Source organism: Hibiscus syriacus, unplaced genomic scaffold (assembly GCF_006381635.1).
Source record: "Hibiscus syriacus cultivar Baekdansim isolate YM2019G1 unplaced genomic scaffold, ASM638163v2 tig00015498_pilon, whole genome shotgun sequence".
Classification (NCBI taxonomy): domain Eukaryota; kingdom Viridiplantae; phylum Streptophyta; class Magnoliopsida; order Malvales; family Malvaceae; genus Hibiscus; species Hibiscus syriacus.
In genome coordinates, this window is record NW_024062367.1 from 750,076 (window position 1) to 772,901 (window position 22,826).

Genomic DNA, 22,826 nt, shown 5'->3' on the forward strand with positions numbered 1-22,826 from the left:
GAACTCGAGTATTGCTGAGCTCGACTCGAACTTGAAAACTTTAAAAGTAAGCTCAACTCAACTCAAACTCACAAGCTAAAAATTATCAAGTTCAACTCAAACTCGAAATATAATATTGAAACTTGAACTCAAAAAGACTTAACTCAAAAAAAATTTAGAAGCTTGATTGAAGCCTAAAATTCGAGCTTGATTGAAGTGAAAGAATAGTTCACTCAATGCTCACCAAAAGGCTCCATGATTTTGAATGTCAAATTACCTCTATTATTTATAGAAGTTAGTTGTGATGCTCTTCTATGTTTCTTAGCAATGTGAGATTGTTTTGTTCTCATATTTTTACTCTTTAGACTTTTGTGATGCTCTTCTATATTTCTTAGCCATGTGGGATTGTTTTTAAAAGAAATTAAACCAAACAATATCATTTTGTTATAATTTTTTAACCCTAAATTTATTTTTTAATTATAGTTATATAATTATATTTATTATTTAATATGTTTTACCTTAAATATTATGTTGTAGTTAATTTAAATCATTTTGTTTCACTTGATTTTATGGTTTTTAACTTATATATGTTATGACTTACTTTGAATATGACTTGTGATATACAAAATTATTTTTTATTAAATATTTTTGGTATTTTTATTTAATTTTTTAAATAATTATGACGTCGTCCGGTTCTTTCGATCGGTCAGACCGATTCGACCGGTTGAACCAGTGAACCGGTAGCATGACCGGTTCGCTAACTGATCCGGTTCTGAAAACCATGGTTATATTAATATTACTTGCATTTCATCTTATCGTTAAGAATGAAATGGACGTTTGATATAATATGATATAATAATGTTTTTAATTCATTAAATTTATATATTTTATTAAACTTGTTCTTATTTAAAATAATTCAATAAATTTAATCATTTATATTTAATATTTTTTAATACCAATGGTAATCATCCTATATTAATATAAAAAAATTATTAATCTAATTTTTTTTACGATACTATCAAATCAAACGACTCCATCAAATTAAATTAATAGATGAATAATTGCATTGTGTCATAAAATAGCAACACATTAGTATAAGAATATTATCATACTATAAACAAATAATATAATATTGATCGGAGAAGAATAAATAATATAATGATAAGCTTTTTAAATTTTTAAATATTAAATATTAAATTTATTAAATTGTTTCAAATAAAGATCAAATTAATAAATGATATAAATTTTAAAGAATAAGATCGTTATTATATAAAGTCACATCACTATTTTCGTGTAATAATATTTTAATTAAATGATTTATTTATAGCTTTTAGAAGAAAAGTAACATGTTTATTACTAAATCCAGAATTAAGTGACCTTAGTTTTAGTTTACCCTATATATATAAGTATCAGCTGCTTTATTCGTTTGTTTACACGTGTAAAATAAAAGGGTAAAGTATAGTAATGGTCACTGAAGTTTTCTTAAGATTTCATTTAGGTCCCCTAACTTTTAAAACTTGCAATACAGTCTCTAACATTTAGTCCGTTTGTAATATTTTCCCCCAACAGTTACGTCAGAGACCATATTGCAAACTGACTAAATGTTGAGGGACCATATTGCAAACGGACTAAATGTTGAGGGATTATATTACAAGTTTTAAAAGTTGGGGACCTAAATGAAAGCTTTAGAAAAGTTCAGTGACCATTACTATACTTTACCCTAATAATAATAATGATAGAAATCCAGTTTCCCAGGGTAGTGAGAGTGCTATCATTGGGGAACATGTGGGTTTGGGATTTAGAGATATAGAACATGAGTCTTCTCCTGGGTAGACAATGTTAATATGGGCCCTATTAAAATTGCTTCGATCATTGTTACTCTATCGCTCGTTAAGAATACATGCTCTACTGGGCTTGGTGTTAATCCTCCTCACATAAGATTGGACTCAGAGTTTTTTTCCAAACGAAAACCCCAACTAGGGTCAGACTTTTATACCAGGAATAACCCATTTTAGCAGTGGTCAGGGATCAAACTTCTTCAAGAAAGTATATAAAAGATCTAGTGTCCTATAGTCTCGAAACATCTACTGGAAGCTCTTAATACTTGAGAGGTGAGCAGAGTATTGGGTATCTATTTTAAAGGAGGGAAACAAAGTTTGGTAAATAGAGTTGTTAGCTTGGAAAAGGAGAAGGATGGGGTAGATTGTAGATAACCCATCTCGCAATCTCAAGGTATTTTTTAACAACTTTTCTTACGTCTAATTTCTCAATCATTTCTTGGAACATAAGGGGGCTTGAAAGGAATGAAAAATCTAGGGTAGTGAGGAGATTGGTTATGGAGAGGAAACCGGCTTTTGTCTTTCTACAGGAAACTAAAACTTCAATTTTTAAACCGACTTCATTGAGAAGACTGAAAGAAGGTAATTTGCATGGGCACTGTTCTTCGCCTGTTTCTGGTTCTACGGGGGTTGATATCCTTATGGTATGAGGATTTTTTTTGAAATTACATATCAAATTAGTTATCCTAGATTTATTGCAGTTGTGGAGATGATTAAGGATAAACATTTTAGGTGCGAGTTCATTAACATTTATGGACCGGTTGTTGAGGAGAATGATAATTTTTTTAGAGGAATTATTGGCCTTTGTTGAGCAGTTGAGGATTCTTGTGAGCAATGGTGGGGATTTTAATTTGTATATGTCCACGGAAGAAAAAATTGGAGCCTCTCAGAATTGGAACAACATGAATTTGCTCAGAAATTTCATCCATCATTTTAATCTAGTTAATCTCCCTCTTATTGGGGGTCCTTTGCTTGGTGCAACAATATAGAAAATCCTTTTCGGTAAGGTTGGATCATTTTTTTGATCGATAGTAGTTTTTTGGTGTTTACTCGAATATCACATAAGTGCTTCTTCTGAAATCTCTATTGGGTCATAATGCAATAGAATTGGCTATAGAGAAAGTGAATTGGGGGTCGAAACCTTTCCAGCTCTATAATTACCTATTACAGGATTCAAATTTTTTCAATATGATGGAATCAACAATGAAGGAATTGCGACTGAAGAATAATAGAAGGGGTTTTTTGAGTGTTATTAAAGGAACTAAATCTGAGATGAGGAAATAGCCAGAAATAATGCTAAGAGGATATCAGAAGCAATCAGGAAGCTAGAGAAAAAATTCATTCCATGAAGGCGACTTTTCAGTTGGGGGACTCTCTATGGATGATCGGGAAGTCTTGATAGCTTATAAAAAAGTTGAGGTCTCTATATCGAAAAGATGAGAGTATTTGGTTCCAGAATTCCATCCATAAGGATTAAAGACAGCGATCTCAATTCGAGGTTTTTCCATATTTGTGCCTTGATTATGAGAAGGAAAAACACCATAAAATCTTTTAAAGTTGGAGATAGGGTTACCTTAGTCCCGATTTTAATAAGGAGTAGTATATATGATTATTTCAAGTATGCATACAACAGTTCTTCTTCCTTGGAAGTAGAAGGGATGGACCTGAATTTTCCGAAACTATCGAATGAATAAGCTACAGGATTAGAAAAACCCTTCTCAGAGGATGAAATATGGGACGACATTTTTCCTTGAACAGCAACAAAGCTCCTGGATTGGATGAACTAAATATGGGATTCTTCAAGAAATTTTGGCTAAATCTCAAGGATCTTATATTGAAGTTTTTAAAGGATTTTTCTCGGGCAAAAAGTGGGAAAACGAGAATAATCACACATTCATTACTATGATTCCGAAAAAATTAAATTCAATAGCCTTGGAGGATTTCAGGCCGATCAACCTTGTGGTTGGTCTTTATAAAATATTGTCTAAAGTTCTGTCTCAGAGGCTTAGATCATGTATTAATTCCATTATCAACCCAGTTCAATTTGCTTTTATCTCGGGGAGGCAAATTCTTGACTATCCATTTTTAACTAATGAATGAGTTGATTATTGGAGAAAAAAAGGGCTTCGATTTCCATAGGGCATATGACAATTGAATGGACTCTTCTCTTCCGAACCTTGAAGGGAATGGACTTTGGTGATTCGTTGGATAACGTGGATTGTTAAATATACATCTTCTGCCTCTATCTCAATACTTGTTAATGGGCCGTCTATGGAAGAGTTTGAAATGACAAGAGGGCTCTTTCAAGGTTGTTCCCCTTCTCCGTTATTGTTTAACTTGATGGGGTAAGATGTTAAACCTCATGTTGGCAAAGGCAGTATCCTCGAATTTGTTTGATGGATTTCGAATTGGAAAGCCAAACGATTCATTCTTGCTTTCTCATCTCTAATTTGCATATGATCTTATTATTTTTAGTGGTGCCTCCAAAAATCAAATTAGAAATGTAAGAGTGCTTTGTGTCTTTGAATTTATGTTAGGTCTACAACTGAATTTTTCTAAGAGAAGGTTGTTTGGGATAAATGTTAATGAAGAAACTCTGAAAAATTAGGCTTGGCAGCTGGAGTTTCGGTAGTTCAATTCCCCTCGGAATACTTTAGCCTACCTCTGGGGCACAAAAGGAATTTGATATGTATTTGTGTTAGCATGATGTTAACATGATGAGTCAGCAATAATAATGTTAGTACTGCAGCGTGTATGAGTTTAGACTGCATGGGATTATTAGTTAAATAGTTAAAAGCTTCTTAATGTTGTTAATAGCGGTTAAGGTTGTTAGGTTGTTAACATGGTTAGTTGTGAAATCTGTTAAGACTTACATTAATCATTAGAAGATGTATATAAACAACAACAACCTTGTATTTTGTATAGTTCTTTTACACAATCAATATACAAGTGTTATACTTTCTTTACTAAATACTTGTTGCTCGTCTCTTATTCATGCTCACCTTGCCATTGATGGCCCCTTTCTCACATGGTATCATTTGCCGAATGGTTCTAGAGCCACAGTAACTGCTTTCGCCGCCGTTAATGATCGTATCTAAGAGTTTTTGATGGTCTTGCTATCGATCATCTTTCCGACTCAGTTGTGTGTTGTTTGAGTCAAAGCTTTGCAGATTCAATTTGGTAACTTCAAACTTGAATTCTTGTTTTTTTTTCCTGTTATTGGTTAGGGATTGAGATTCGTTCTTGAGTTTTGGTTTCATGCGTTTGTTTGTTGCTAGAATTTTGATTAGTTTGTTTGGTTGGGGTTTGAAATTTGCTGGAATTTGCTAAAATTTGCGTCGTTCTTCTTCTCAATTGTCGATTTCCTCTTTCTCTATCAACGTCACATATATTTGATCTGGAAATCATCTCTTGAAACCCTAGCTGTTAGCACATCTTTTTCCTCCTACCTTTTTTCGTTCTTTTTCATATTCTTTTAGTCAACACAACAAAAGGAAAAGAAGTAATGGTCGGTAAAGGAGAAGGTCCAGCTATCGAAATCGATCTCGGAACCACTTATTCTTATGTTAGGGTTTGGTGAAACGACCGTGTTGAGATCATCGCCAATGATCAAGGTAACAGGACGATGCCTTCTTATGTCGGTTTTACCCCATGAATCCCATCAATATCATCTTCGATGCAAAGAGATTGATTAGACGTAGATTCATTGGTTCTTCTGTTCAGAGTGATATGAAACTATGTCCATTCAAGGTCATTGCTGGACCTGGTGACAAACCAATGATTGTTGTTACTTACAAGGGTGAAGAGAAACAATTTACTGTTGAGGAGATCTCTTCAATGGTACTCATAAAGATACGTGAAATTGCTAAGGCTTACCTTGGGTCTACAGTTAAGAATGTTGTGGTTACCGTCCCTGCATACTTCACTGACTCTCAGCGTCAGACAACAAAGGATACTGGTGTCATTATTGCTCGTAATGTCATGCGTATCATCAATGAACCCACAGCTGCGGCTATTGCTTATGGTCTTGACAAGAAGGCTACCAGTGTCGGTAAAAAGAATGTATTAATCTTTGATCTTGGTGGTGGTATTTTTTATGTCTCTCTTCTAACCATTGAAGAGGGTATCTTTGAAGTGAAAGCCACTGCTGGGGACACTCACCTTGGAGGTGAAGATCTTGATAACATAATGGTGAACTACTTTGTTCAGGAGTTTAAGAGAAAGAACAAGAAGGAGTTACCATTGCTCGGGGTGAGTGGAAACAAATTTTGTACGGGTTCCCATTGGAAACAAATTTTGTTCAAACTAGTTTTTTATGGATGTGCTATATGGTGTTGCATTACTGGTTATTTTGGATTGTGCATCATCATGATTTGTTGCTTCTATCTCAAAGTTTCATGGGACTTGAAAGCTTCACAGTCAAGTGTCCAAGGGAACAAATATCAAGGAACCTTGTATAAGAGGATGAAGAAGAAACAAATGAAGGTGAATAAGAAGAACAAAAGAAAGAAAACGGAATGAGGCATCGGCACTTCCGATTCAAGTCGAACGGAAGGAGGCATCGACACTTCCGATTCAAGTCGAACGGAAGGAAGTATCGGCACTTCCGATTCAAGTCGAACGGAAGGATGTATCGCACTTTTGTTTCAAGTGTCCGTCTTTTCATCAAGAAGTACATAAGTGGTTGATGGTTTTACTAAACCCTTGGCTAAAGCAGCATTTGAAGTTTTTCAATAGGAGATTGGAGTTCAAGGATGTTCAAGGTCAGAAGAGCATAAGAAGAAGTAGAGGGAATGTTAGCATGATGAGTCAGCAACAATGTTGTTAGTACTGCAACGTGTATGAGCTTAAACTGCATGGGATTATTAGTTGAATAGTTAGAAGCTTCTTAATGTTGTTAATAGCAGTTAAGGTTGTTAGCATGGTTAGTTTTGAAATCTATTAAGACTTACATTAGTCATTAGAAGCTGTATATAAACAATAGCAACCTTGTATTATGTATATTTCTTTTACACAATCAATATACAAGTGTTATACTTTCTTTACTAGATATTTGCTGCTCATCTCTTATTCATGCTCACCTTGCCATTGATGGCCCCTTTCTCACAATTTGGGAACTTATTATACATAAATTTTATGAGAAGCTTGCTAACTAGAAAGCTTCGTCTCTTTCTCTGGCAGGCATATTAGTGCTTTTGAAATATGTTCTTGCAACCTTGCCCATGTACTATCTTTCAATTTTCAAATTACCCGCTTCCATGTATAAGAAACTAAAAACTATTATGGCTTTGTTTTTTTAGGGTGGTAACATGGAGAGGAACTGTATACATTGGATTAATTGGCCTTTGTTTTGCCTTGTAAAGGACAATGGAAGCTTGGGTATTCCAGAACTTGCTTTACTGAACCAAGCTTTGGTTAGGAAATAGACTTGAAAATTTGGAACGGAACCAAAATCACTATGGAAAAGGTTGATTTGTTACATGTATAATATTGACTGCTAGTCTTTGTTTCTTGATAAAGCTCAATTTTCGCAATCTTCTTGGATTCTGAGAGGTGTGGTGAATAACTGCATCAAGGAGGATAATTTTGGTATTAGTTTCCGAAATCACATACAAGCTCGCGCCAGGAATGATAAGGCTATCTCATTTTGCTTTAATAAATGGATTAGGGATGCTCCTTTAAAAGACTAGTTCCCTAGAATCTTCACTATTTCTTTGAATAAAGAAGGGAAATTTACGGAGTTTGGAAAATTTGACCCGCTAGGGTGGACATGGGATATCCAACTTAGAAGGAACCTATCCGATTGGGAATTAGAACTTTGCCTAAATTTCATGTCCTTACTTAGCAGTTGTTGTATTCAAGGTGTTAATGACGGCTTGTCGTGGACTGATAATGGGAAAGGATGCTATTCGGTTAAATCTTGTAGGAAAATACTATTAAATATGGATGGTAAGGATCCCTTCTTGTGTGTGGGGTTGGTTTAGCTCCACCAAGGGTGGAGGCTTTTTTGTGGCAGGTGATTCATAAGAGGATAACTGTAAGGACGTAATTATTTAAGTGTGGTGTTCCAGGTGTAATTGATATTTCCTGCCTTTTTTGTAGGCAGACTCTAGAATTTGTATTGCACCTGTTTCTAGAGTGTAATATTGCTTGGGGACTTTGGATCCATTTTCTTCGATTCTAGGATATTTCTATTGCTCTTCCAAATGATATGTCCTATCTCTTGTCTGCTTGGAATTCCTTTGTCCCTCTATCTTGGATTTGGGCTTTCATCCTGGGGGTTATTGTTTAGTCATTATGGAAATTAAGAAACTCTATTGTCTTTGAGGATGGTATCGTTGATCTGTCCCACCTATGCTTCTTGGCTAGGTTTCACCTCGCTTCTTGGTTCTCGACCAAGCATTTAGAGACCACTTCTGTTAGACACCCTAATTGGGGATCCATCTATAGCCGATTTTTGTGTTTCATTTAAGAAATGTCCTCAGTTGTCCTCGTCCTCATCGGGGTGGTCTCCGCCACTAGATGGCTCCTTGAAGTTGAATGTGGACGGAGCTGTTGGTAGGGACTGGAGTAAGGGGCATTAGGGGTTTAATAAAAAAAACTCAGGTGCAAACTCTTTCTTCCTTCTCGGAGTTCATTGGATTTGGTCCTCCAGCTTTGGCAGATCTAAAAACGATTAGAACTGGTCTCTCTTTATTTTCCTCTTTGAATTTGGGAAATAATGATTCGTTGATTCTGGAAAGTGATTGCAGTAGGACTGTTGAGTGGATTGAGAATCCTATCGGTTGTCCAATGGTCTTTGAAACTCTTGTGAAGAAGATTGTGGTTATTACTAGAAAAGACAAGAGTAATATTCGTCTTATTCCTATAAGCGCAAATAAGGAGCTGGATAAGTTGGCTAAAGAGGGAATTGGATAATATAGGATTTTGATGGTGGTTTTATGTTATAGTTGATTTTTGTTCTATGGTGTACTTTGTTTTCTTTTGTACTCTTGGAGTTTTTCCCCTTTTCTAATAAAACTGAAAGCACTCTTTTCTCCCTTCCGCTTTTTGTCGCAATTTCTATTTCTAGTAATTATGGAGTGAGTTTTTAATGAGGCCTCTAATTCTTATAAAAACTTATAAAAAATAGAAGAAAAAAATACTGCTACTAACTGAGGATGGAACAGCTCAAATAATTAATCAAGCATAGCCAGCCGTGGAGTCCACGTATACTCTATGCATCCTCATATTCAGCTGCTTGATGGACACCACCACTTCGATAGGATTATTGAATCAGTTGTCATCAATCAAGTTGGCAATGTTGCTTACTTGGACTTGGAAAACAACTCTATTTCACTAAATGATCTTTTCTCTGTACATACTTTCAATTGATATGAAACTCTTAATGGGAGTTCAAATACATCGGGTCCCATGCACATAAACATCAAAGTCTGGTTATAGCCACGGCAACTTTCTATTATTCTTTCAAAGGAATACTTCTAAATAAAGCTTAGTTCATTCTGTTCCCTTCACAAAATACATTTACATGATCAAAATTGCACACCAGTCTTCTCAAGAGGCAGTACATCAGTAAACATTTTGTGCAAAAGAATGGTTACAAATCAAATAATATGTCACAGTACTACTTGGCACGCAACATTTTAATGTGAAATCAGTCACCAGATGCAGAAAAGTATACAAAACCTGATATTTTTCTCTTATGATTTACATCCCAGTTGAGGATGTACGATTTATCCTCTGTGCACCTAATCTGGGAGCAGCTGCTTTAGTTCCTCTGCCTCTTCCTGCTGATAAAGGCTTTGCCTTGGTTATTGGAGGGGGAGCTGCAATAGCTGCCCAGGGATCATCATCATCAGCTGTTCCAGCTGTCTTTAAATTCAATGGTTTAGAAGCAGATTTTGGAGGAGGAACTGCTATCGAACCCCACAAGTCATCATCTTCATCTTTATTCACCTTCACTGTACTTTTTGGTCTCACACTCGTAGAAGCTAAAGCAAAGAAAAAAAGAACAGACCACCAAAAATGTAAATCTTCAAATTTTCGCAAATATCTGTGTTGAACAAAAATATTTGACCATCTAGGACCATAAACGTTAAGACTAGAAAACTCATTTCCTACATTACACAATTGAATGGAGAATAATTGGAGAATACTACCTTGTGGTTTAGGCTGAGAAACTGGTTGTAAAACAGGACGCTTCTGAGCCGCATGAATATTTTCCAAAACTGGAGATGGCTTTGGCTCATCAAGGGGTTCAATATCATCCCATCCATCTTTGTCACTGTCATGTTCTTCATGAATGCCATTTTCAATTTCTCCCCAGCCGTCAGTTGAAGTAGGAGATGGAGCCATGGGTTGATCTGCAAAATCTGTACTAGAACTTACACGGTGGACTGGCGCTGTACTTGGAGTTTCTATTAGTCCTAAGATTGTCATAGAAAAACAACATTAGAAATGGAATTATTAAATGAACACAAACAAATAATCAGGCAAAAGACCAAAAGTGCAGAGCATTGTATCAACTTATTTCCAATATATAGGCTCCAAATTTTATTACTTGTATAATCGCAATAAATACCTGGGCTGGATGTAGATGTTGTTATAGTTGCAGGCGTGACGGAATTGGCAGTAGCAACTGGAGCTTGATCAGAAGCTTTGCCTTTAAGAGTCAAGGAACTCATGGCCCATCTGCAAGGTCAGAATCCTAGCGGTCAACAACAACAATTACAGCCTTGCCAAAGAGATACATCATCCATCAAGTGGCTATAAAATTTTTGGGACATTCCTTTATAAATCATTTAACTAAAATAGCTGTAAATTTAATGCGCCGTACAAGAAAACAAATTGTAATATAAAAAAGGTCATTGATTCCATCTGAAGCATCTTGTAGCATGATAACAAGCAATATTGCCAAATACAGCAAATATTTTCAACTAACCCCAGTAAACCGGCATTTCCTGGCATTGATGAAATCCCCAAACTTCCAGCGTCAGCTGTATCTCCAGCATTACTCTGTGAAGAATAATAGATAAAAAGCATTAGTATAAGAAAATACCATACCATAGATGATATTGAAGATTTCTTAGAACAGCTGTTAAAGATTAAAATATCAAAAAAACTTGCGCTTGTATAAAGATAATAGTTTAGTTTGATACTGATACTAGTCAACAATGTTTGATATGCCTTCAGTATTGGCTGAACCAAAACATCCACACTAAAACCTAAGATAAAGAACAACAAAGAAAGAGATAAACGCATAAAAGCAGCAAGACATATTTTGAATAAAAAAAAGACATAATTTTTAGCCTGTTCAAACATAGCCATACACTGGTTAAAAGCAACAGGATGAAACCATATCAATCCTTGCAGAGCCGAGAGATAAAATTGCTTTTAATAAGTTTTAGCCTGTTCAAAACATGATTTACTGCTTAGAATCTACAAACCAAGAGTTACAAAATGTTTCATTAAGGAGGGAAAATTTATATTGAATGCATTAGAATGCTGATCAAGAGAAGAAGCAAATGTTATAGATAAATAAATGAAGTATTATTTTTTCTGTGCTTGATAGCACTGAAGTTACATTAAAGTTTGCATTTGCCTAAATTCAATGAAATGAAATGAAATGAGAGAGATGAAAGCATCTTAAAGCTCACCTTCTCGTTACACTGCTTCACTATCTGTAAAAATTGATCAACTGCTTGAAATGCCTTTGACCTTACATTTTTTTTGATAGGAAAAGTAGGTCTCATAAAAACCTCCTTCTAAGTAGCCCTTACCATGAGGTCAGAACCTACTAGGGGAAGGAGGAATAGAGAACCTTAATATATTGATAATGTAAAAATTACATAAAACTAGAACCACTCCTTTAAGATACATAAAACTTAAGCACACTCTTATAACGCCTTGATTAAAAACCTCCGAACTCAGTACTAAAAAAGTGACCCACTACCCAATCCCCTCCTTTGCAAGCAAATCTGCCTCGCAATTACATCTTCTCGGAATCCACCTCACAATGACCTCATACTCAGAAACCGCATCCGCAATATCCTTGACAAAATTTAAAAGAAAAGGAGGAACTGACTCCTGATATTTCAACCACTCCACAGCTAGCTTGCAATCAGATTCAATAATAAGCCTTCCCTTCAATACCCATTCTGATGACACAAAGATGTCTATTCCTCTTTTGATAGCTTTTAACTCTGCTAAAATAATAGGAGTAGGCCCTATTTTTTCTGAAAACGACATCAATTTAATCCGATTCCAATCTCTAAGAATGCCCCCAATTCCTGCTAACAACCCAACCCTACTAACTGCTCCATCCACGTTAAACTTAAAAAAATCGACTGGAGGAGGACTCCAGTAAACCACAGGCCTGTTCGAATCAAGAGAAGCTGAAATATTATCAGCCAATGAAGGATCACCAATTATAGAGTCCACTTGAATAGAGGATAAAGGATACTTAGCTAGGAACCATTTCGCAAGCCTTAACCTGACTGTGAAAAACATGAGGATGTGTCCAGCTTGCCTCTTTCAAAACAATTTCGTTTCTCATCTTCCAAATCGACCATAAAACAGCCCCCGGAATAAACTTCCACATATTAGAAAATGGCCTAAGAACAGACCATGAAATTAGAATTGATGAAGGATCAGTAGGTAAGGCTAACTTGATACCCCAGTAGGCTATGATTCTGTTCCATAGTACCCAGGAAAACTGGCAGTAAATAAACAGATGCTGAACTGATTCCTCTGCTTGATTGCAAAAGGGGCATAGAGAGTCCTCCCCTAAGTGAACCCCCCTTTTCTTCAATTCCCCTCTAACCGCTACTTTATTAAGTGATAGTTGCCAAAGGAAAACCTCTACTCTAGGAGGAACCAGACCTTGCCAAACACATTTGTTCCACCTAAAGTTATCCTCATCCACCTAAAGTTAGCCTTTGACCTTACATCACTGTTAAAGAGACGAGAGCACATTCTTCATGTACACTGATGGATGATAATAAAATGTCGACAATAAACAAACCATTCAAGAATAACATTACCTGTCAGGATCAATAACGAGTACAACAATATTTGGAAGAATCCGAGTAGCAATCTCAGTCATGTCATAATAAGAACTGGTGGCACATAAAGCCATAACTCCTGCCACAATATAATTACATGTTAGTTAGATGACACCAAAACCCCAAGAACACATGCTTTGAAAAACAAAGAAAGCATTTTAAAAACCAAGAGTATCAGAAACTAGCCATAAACAAGTATACCTGCTCCTCGGGCAGGAGAGAAAGTATCACGTAATGCACGGACCGTAAATGCATTTATCAAAACTCTCTTCCGTGTCTACAATGTTAGGCCAAGAGATGACAATTTTTCAACAGGAGACAATTAATTGAACTTTAACAGGGAACATATAACTAGACACTAAAAGAAAGAGGATCACCACTAAACACTATTATCTCAGATGTCAATTTTAGGTCACTCAAAATCTAAACAAGGATTGGCCAAGAATCAACTAACCCCTTCGTTTAGGTAACTTGCAATGTTTCCTAGCAATATGGTGGTATTTGTCCTAATTGCAGGCTCTTCATCGACCTGCACAACATTGCCAATGTATAAAGAAGATTATTTAGCATGAGAGAACCTCAAACAAATTAAATGAGAACTTAACTTTCTTAAAGTAGTATATATGGAGAAGCCTTGGTGATTTTCATAAACTGGTAATGCAGACCTAAGGTTATAGGATCAGAAACACTTGGTTGTTTCTGTTATTCCTTTTAAGTCACATATATATATAGACCGACCAGAAATAAAATAGAACATTATACCACATGATGCATACCTGTAACTTGGAAAGATATTTCAATAATGAGCCTGACAAAGTACGTTGCGAAAGCTGCAATGCAGAATAAGACAACACAAAACTTAGAAAAGATTCAATTTGCATTTTTACATAATAAATAAAAATATATCACGAAGCTGCAACAAAATAGACAATGAAAGCTAGCAAGACCATGGAGATAATATAGGATTAAAATCACAAACTCATATCAAACTCAACCTCTTTTGTTTTTCATTTTTTTCATAACACCTTTCCCCCCATTGTATTTGAGACAACATAAATAAGCAATCGAACTTTGCACACAATAAGACCTTACACATTATTATCCTACATTGTCAACATCCAAAAATAGGCAAGACCATTGGCATATAACAAGGAATTCATTACTTAATGTATGTATTAGCACTAATCTGAAGATCCTAAATTTTAGCAGTGGTCAATAGGGAATGATCCCATACCACTCAATGGATCATGATTAGTTATGGAAAACATCTTCGCTTTGTCTCCCAGTTCCAACTATCATTTGACTATCTTATAAAGCCAAGTGATCAAAGTTTGTTGGAATTCCAAAGATTAAGGACAGATTACTTACCTTAGTCCTAGGAGTTACCTTGTAAAATAGGATCTAATCTTAGTCACTGATTCTTAGGGAAGTTACTGATTTTTAGGGATTGTTTCCTTATTTGTTCTTAGTCATCTCTATAAGGGTTGTAAACTAATTAGTAAGAAATAACAATCTTCTTTCTAAGTTTGTTCATGGCATCAAAGCTTTAGGAATCATCTGATCCTGTTCTTTTCGTCTCTAATCTCTCCTCTCTTTTTTTGTCCCTCTCATTTAATCCTTCTTGTCTCTCCAATTTAATCCTTTTCCCATGGGAGATATTGGCGAAACTCTATCTGAAACTGAGACCTCACAAATGACTCAGAATATTAATCAGGGAACCACTCAAGATGACCTTAATTCCTCCCTTATAATAACCAATCATCGACTAAATGGAAAAAACTTCTTGCAATGGTCTCAATCGGTCATTATGGTGATTCGTGGTCGTGGCAAATTAGGGTACATCAATGGAGAAATTCCACGACCAGACACAACAGACCCGTCTTATGCCACTTGGGAACTCAACAACTCGATTGCAATGGCGTGGCTAATTAATTCAATGAAAGGCCATATAAGTCACACCTATCTCTTCTTCAAGACTGCAAAAGACGTGGGATGCAATCAAAGAAAATTACTCGGCTCTTGGAAATGCCTCCCAAGCATTTGAGATCAAGCTGAAGTTAAAAGATATCCGACAAGGAACACTCGAAGTAACTCACTACTACAACAATCTGAAAAATTATGTGGCAAGAGCTGGATATGTACTATGAGGCAGACTGGGGTGAAGGCATGGAACACACCAAGTTTATGACTCACCTCAACAATAAACGTCTCTATGAGTTCCTAGCAGGACTAAACCGTGAGTTAGATGAGGTATGTGGACAAATTCTGGGCATAACCCCTCTACCAACCATCGATGAAGCATTTGCAGAAGTTAGAAGAGAAGAAAAGTGCCGCCTTATCATGATGGGAGACTCGAAGGAACCTAAACCTGTGACAACTGGTGGTTACTGTCCTACAGAAAACTCTACCCTTATCTCCAGAGGCCCTCAACCATAAAAGCCCAGTGCTGGAAATGATTCTGGATCAACCAGGCCATGGTGTAACCACTGCAATCGTGTTGGTCATACTATAGAAAAGTGCTTCAAACTCCATGGCTATCCTGGAAAAAACCAAAAGGAGAACAAGATTGCACTGTTGTCTTCTAACAACTCCACTGCTGCAAATGATGCTCTCTATGTTCGCCTAACCAAAACCCAACTTGAGGCTCTCCATAAGTTGCTTAGTACTTTTACTACTCGGGGATCTCTAGCCACCCAAGGTACTGCCCTCAACATTGCCTTTGAATCTAACAATCAATCCTCTTGGATACTCGATTCGGGTGCTTTCGAACACATGACTGGTAACTCCTTGTTTCACACCTATACACCCTGTCATAATCAGTCTGAATCCGCATAGTTGATGGCTCTTACTCACTGGCGGATGGAGTGGAAAAAGTACAACTAATAGAGAATTTTTCTCTCAATAAAGTCCTACATGTCCTAAACTAGTCTTGCAATTTACTTTTAATCAGTAAACTTACCAAGGATGAAAACGATCTTGCTGAATTTTCTGCAATTAGTTGTGTGGTACATGAACAGAAATCGGGGAGGATGATTGACACTACGAAAGTTGATCATGGACTCTATGTTTGGAATAAAGATTACACAAGGAGGTTTGGCTTATCCACTTCAAAAAAGGACACAAGTATGTTATGGCACCGTAGACTAAGACATCCAAACTTCTTGTATTTGAAGAAACATCTTCCACTGTTATTTGGAAATAAAATGTTAGTTCATTGAAGTGCGAAATTTGCCAATTATCCAAACATACTCGTGTACCATACCCATTAAAACCCTATATCCACTCCCAACCATTTTCATAAATTCTCAATGACCTATGGGGAGCCAGTCGAGTGAAGAGTTACGGGGGCTAAGTGGTTTATAACTTTCATTGATGACCACACTAGGGTTTGTTGGGTCTACCTTCTCAAAGAGAAAACTGAAACACCCAAAATATTCAAAAACTTTCACTCAATGGTTCGAACCCAATTTAACTTTACCATATATACTCTCCGCACAGATAATGGGAGATAATATTTTAACTCTGTTCTAAGTCCTTACCTTTCTGACCAAGGTATCACACACCAAAGCTCTGTCTTGACACCCCTCAACAAAACGGGATCTCCGAGAGAAAAAATCGACATCTCCTTACTGTGGCTCAAGCCCTAATGTTCACCATGGGTGTCCCAAAATATTTGTGGGGAGAGACTGTCCTTACTACTGCTGCTACCTCATAAACCGACTACCATCACAGGTCCTAAACCTCCAAACACCTCTAAATACCCTTCAAAAGGCCTTTCCCCTGTTTCTTGTTCCCAAGCTTCCAGCAAAAATATTCGATTGCAAAGCTTTTGTCCATAATAATCAACCCAATCAATCCAAACTGATTCCTCGAACCCACACCTGCGTCTTCATTGGCTATTCCCCCACACAAAAAGGCTATAAGTGTTATCCACCAACCTTGCTCAATGAAGATGAGACTCTTAATACCTTCTCATTTTACCTCATGATCCTACCACTACCATCACAACCAAGCCTAAAACTAGGGTGCCATTATAATCTCAGATTTAGACACTGTTTCCCCTATGCAGCAAGAAATTAGCACGATTAATCACACTACCGAAGAGCAACAACCAATTGATCCAGGAAGACAACAAGAACATGCTCTAGAACTTGGGTTTACTCCGCGGTGTCATTCTCCTGAAACTGATACAGCAATGCCAATTTCATCCCCAACCGAGGATTGTTCTGAATAGAAGTCTCACCTCCATCACCATCCATCTATCTTTCAATTACAGTTCGAAAGGGCACAAGGAGCTGCACACAACACCCTATTTCTCGGTTTGTGTCCTATGGAAACTTATCTAAGTCTTACAAAGCTTTTGTGTCTAATGTTGATTCTATAGAAACTCCAAAAATATAGAAGAGCTCTTAAATCAACTAAGTAAAGGCAAGCTGTGATGGAAGAAATGAAGGCTCTAAAAAGCAACGAAACTGGGAAGTCTCGGATCACCTAGTGGGAAGAAGATAGTAGGATGCAAATGGATCTTCACTACAAATTTGAACTCGATGCCAGTATTGACCGACACAAGGCTCGGCTTGTGGCTAGGGGCTTCATCCAAACCTATGGCCTTGACTATGACGAAACGTTTGCACAGTTGCCAAGCTAAACACCATTCGACTTCTTCTACCCTAGCTGTCAACTTGGATTAGCCCTCGACTCAATGGATGTAAAAAATGCATTCCTCGATGGAATTAAATGACGAAGTGTACATGGATTTCCCACCCAGGTTGAAGAAAACAAGGATCAAGTGTGTAAGTTGAAGAAGTCCTTACATAGGCTGAAGCAATCTTTAAGGGCGTGGTTCAACCAATTTGCCAAAACTATGATCAGTAAGAGTTCATTCAAGGACAGGTAGACCACACCATGTTTTACGAACACTCGAAAAGCGGAAAATGTTGCATCCTCATTGTTTATGTGGACGATATATATTAACAGGAGATCGATTAAAGCGAAATTAAGAGACTAAAAAAGTTTCTTAGTACCCAATTCGAGCTTAAGGACTTGTAGAAATCTCAAATACTTCCTTGGAATGGAGGTAGCAAGGTCTAAAGTAGGTATTTCCATCTCCCAAAGAAAGTTTCTGATCTACTATCAGAAGTCGGTTTGTTGCAAACCAGTCGAACTCCAATGGAATTTAATCTTAAATTGGGAACTTATAAGGATGGAGAAGAATCAACAGAGGGAGATATCAACGACTAGTAGGGAGACTTATCTACCTATCTCACACCCATCCAGATATAGCCTTCGGTGTGAGAGTTATCATCGGTACATGCATGCCCCAAGGGAGAAGCACCTAGAAGCTGCACATAGGATATTAAGGTATCTAAAAGGGACTCCTGGTAAAGGCCTGCATTTCAAGAAAACTGCCAACCAGAGTGGAAGTATACAATAACGCAGACTGGGCAGGGTCTGTTAACGATAACGTTCTACAAGTGGTTATTGTAGTTTATGTTTAGGGTAACCTCGTGACATGGAGAAGCAAAAAATGTATGCACGCAAACAGTACAGAGGCAGAGTATCAAGCATTATCCCATGGTATAAGGAGGCAGAGTATCAAGCATTATCCCATGGTATATGCGAAGGAATCTGGATACAACGACTAATGGGAGAACTAAAAGTGCCTTACACTAGACCTATAAAGATGCATTCTGACAACCAAGCAGCTGTCATCATTACAAATAACTTTGTTCACCACGATCGCACCAAACATATAGAAATAGATTGCCTCTTTATCAAAGAAAAAAATCAACTCAAGAGAAAGTGTGTCACCTACCTACCTATTAGGCAACAAGTTGCAAACTTGTTAACCAAAAGCTTGAGCAGAAACATGTTTGAAGAACTTATTGGCATGTTGGGTTTGATAAATATCTACACTCCAGCTTCAGGGGTAGTGTTGGAATTCCTAAGATTAAAGACATATTACTTACCTTAGTCCTAGGAGTTACCTTGTAAAATAGGATCTAATCTTAGTCACTGATTCTTAGGGAAGTTACTGATTTTTAGGGATTGTTTCCTTATTTGTTCTTAGTCATCTCTATAAAGGCTGTAAACTAATTAGTAAGAAATAACAATCTTCTTTCTAAGTTTGTTCATATAAACTCTGTCAGTTCCTTGTATGTTCCTGTGAATAACATTGCAAGCTAGCTAATAAGAGATACAACTAACTAGAGTGAAAACACTTAGCTAGAGTGAATAAGTCAACAACAAGACTAAGAACACAATAAACTCTTGAAAGAGATACAACTAACTATAGTGAAAACACTACAACACGAATTATAAGCTAAAAGAGAACTCTCTACTTTCAACACTTAGCTGGATGGTGCAACTTGGACCTACAACAAACATAAAAAGAGTCCAAAACATCTCTTCTAATATTTTACACCAAGGTATCTTCTACTAAAACAATCTTAATTTCCTTTACTAAAATGGAATCATGCTACCCAACGTTGCCCACTCTTGGTTCAGGTGCCGAACCTAGGTGTGCCCAAGACAAATATGTTCAATTCTTTTTTAACTCTTCCTAATATTTAGGATATGTGTATCTACAAAAATAATCAAGTTTGACTTGTCCACCATGAGATTGACACAAATACATTAGGAAATTATAGGTCTAAGTAACATGGCTGCTAACAGCAATAAACGAACATACCTTAGGAGCCAATATAAGCATGGACTTAAGAGTCAATTCTCGAAGAAATGCAGATGTGTCTGCAAATCCAGTAGCAACATGGGGGTAGACCTAGTTGTACAAATTTAAATTAACAGTTAATAATTTGCAATATTATCATGAGTTTGAATTAAGTAACTAAATCTTCTTGAATGAGGGAGAAACACAAAAATCACTTTGGTGTGGATTGCATACTTGCTCATCAACAACTTGAGCTGATAAAGATTCCCCATATTGATCAATATGCTGTAGGAGAGCAACCCGTACGGCTCGGTCATTAGACGCAAAAAGTTTCACAACTGTAGGCAGTACCTGCAGGGAGAAACGAAGATGTTATCCATTCAGCCAAAAGTAATAGAGCACAAGCTACATATATAAACAGAGTTGGAATTTTCTATTTAAATCAAACATAAAATCATGTGTAAAGTATACTCAAACAGGGAGTAGTATGACCTTCAAACTAAATTCTTCAGCTGAAAGCCAAGAACCCATTTTTAACAGTGCAGTCAAAGCAGTGGCAGCAGCTGAACCAAATTCAAGGGAAGAGGCTAACAAAGGAAGTAACTGCAAAGGAAATTATGAAAGCATAAATTGGCAGTTGAAACCATAGATGATTGGTCTTACTCAACTTATAACACTAGAGCTCAAAGATTGTACCTTCTTCAACACAATTTGGCGCGGAAGCTGCTCTACTAACTTAGGAAGCTTACGGAAGAAAGTATCCTTCTCAACACTGTCTTTCAAACTAAGAATTTCCATAAAATGTATTGTGTCCACCAACTTATTTTGGAAATATTCTGTCAATAAAAGCATTTAAGAATATAGTATTAGCAAAAAGAAAAAAGCTTGACAGAGAAGAAGGAATTTCAAAACAAATAAGCTATTGGTGGAAACATAAGCAAATAAGATCGTATACATAAAGAGAAAAATGAAACATCAATGATTTCACAAAGCACATTTCAGAACTAAAAAGCGCCATATGAAACAGAGAATTCCTGGTTGAACCTTATGATAAAAAAAAATTTATCACAATAATGAGGAACAGTGAGATCGTTTTTCTAAAGCACAAAGCTTTCAACATAACTCCACTTTCAAAAAGTCTACTATCATCTCAAATCATCACCCAAGACAATCATACTCAACCCCTTCCAGCTACATCACCCTTTTTACGAAAACTTCTCATTAACCGAAATACAGATCCTCGTTTTTCTATTGTTTCTCCCTATTTTCTATGGAGAGGGGACGAGTTCAGAACAACTATTGCCCTCTTTTATCTCCCAACGCTTCCCACAAAGTAGTAATAATGGAAACTAAAAGGCTATATGCAGATAAAATGGTTCGAGTGTTGTTCAAAGGTAGAGCTAATCCTCAAATATAAGAATATAAAGTGCCATAACCTAGAAATAACAGAATGAAGACAAAATATCCATGAAAACAGATTGACTAATTCAGTAAGGAGAATAAACCCACTACCACATAAAAGAAGAGAATAACTTCTGTTGCAAGAATAAAGAACACTCCATGCCACTCCAAAGAGGTCAATCATTTGGTGTAGTTGGTCCAAGAATTTTTTTTTGATAGAAGTTGGAGGTCTCATTAAAAACTCCCTTCGTATTCGTCCACATACTATGAAGTATGTTAACGAACATAGGAAGGAAGAAAAGAGTACCTCATATTTCATTGAATAAAATGCCTCATTACATATGAAAACACGAAATACCCTCAAACGAGGATAAACACCATTACAAAAAAACATAATCACCTAAAGCTCTCACCTTCTCGGCCACAAAAATCAAGAGGCAATCACCCTATACCTAAGATAAACCTCCATCAATACGAAAACAACCCAACATTTAATGACATAACATACATAAAAACAACACCTAAAACCATTAAACCAAAAACATCCGCCTTTCTATAAGCACATGCTTATAAAGCAGATTGCTTTGCTGGATTTCTAATACGTTTGGAACAACCACAAGAGACTCAGCAAAAGGCACTTACCACTATTTTCTATAAGCTTTGATGTATTCAACCTGCGGGAAGGCATGGAGCTCAATAACCGCTGATAATCCGGAAGCAGAGACTGTGAGACGAGAAAATAGGCAGATAAATAAAAACAATTAGCCTTGTCAAGGATCAAAACGGAAGCATATAAGCAGTAGCAAACTGAGGAATGCGACAACTAATAAAATACTCAGGGTCTATAATGAATATTTGAGGATGTCTATCAATACCCTCTCCGAGTTCACAACAAATAGTAATTTTAACATCCAAATCTACACACCAAAAAAAAAAACAGATCCGATATCCACAAATATCCAAATCCACAATTCGAATTGTCATCCCTAATAATAACCATAAACCTTTGGAATAGAAGCAGTGTTGCGCAGCTCCTCGTTTTTCCCAACTTTGTGCCAGAGAAAATCTCAGAAATAAGGCATCCTACCAAATTAAACAAAAGAGTTCAGATTGAACAGAAGATCAGATAGCAGAAAAACAGTAAATGAACTGAATTACAGATACGTAAATATTATTATTTCCTTTTTACTGGTTCGCATTAGATACATGCATATGTGAATACATTTCCTGAAGTCATTGTAATACACAGCACATAATACAGTTGAGAAGAATTTTGAAAACTTTGAAATAAATCTAAACTCATAAACTTAAGTAAATGAATGCTGACTAGCACATAGCCAAATGAACATCTAAAGCTAAGCACTCTCTGCTCCTGCATCACTCTCAGTCAACCCTAGAGTCTAAAAGAGATGAAAAACAGCCAGTATCACTCTAAACCGAGCAAGAAATATCACTCTTGTCCGAATGGAATTTCATGATGTAAATATACGTAAGAGATCAATGTGAAAAGAAAGTGATACTCAAAGAATTAGCACATATTAAGTGTTTAATCACCAACCCATCTAATGTATTACACCAAAATCAAAAGAAACAATATGAACTCACCCAAACCCCAAGAATCAATAGCCCATGGTGGTGATTTTCTGATTGTGGCCCAGTCAGTGTTTGCCAGCTCCATTGACTTGTATTGTAATCCAACAAGCCATTCATATTGCTGATGAAAACAGAGGATTAAATTGAATTATCCACAGGAAGGTTTGGCAAGAAAAGAATGGAAAGTTGACGTTTAGAGTCCCACGTAGATGGAAAGACAACAATTTATAATATAAAACAAGCATATAAAGAAAAAAAATGAGAATTGAATAAAGTATTTCA

The 22,826-nt window shown here is 36.5% G+C and overlaps 1 protein-coding gene and 1 pseudogene across 1 annotated transcript; one reads left to right on the plus strand and one right to left on the minus strand.

Moving 5' to 3' along the window:
* Positions 1–5,468: 5,468 nt before the first annotated feature.
* LOC120207942 (heat shock cognate 70 kDa protein 2-like) lies at positions 5,469–8,735 on the plus strand. The gene is made up of 5 exons (XM_039207327.1): positions 5,469–6,068; positions 6,535–6,612; positions 7,118–7,231; positions 8,303–8,387; positions 8,473–8,735. Exons 1-5 carry the CDS (start codon positions 5,469–5,471, stop codon positions 8,733–8,735), a joined length of 1,140 nt encoding a protein of 379 aa, XP_039063258.1.
* Positions 8,736–9,365: 630 nt separating this feature from the next.
* Positions 9,366–22,665, minus strand: LOC120207943 (annotated as a pseudogene).
* Between the last annotated feature and the right edge of the window lie 161 nt (positions 22,666–22,826).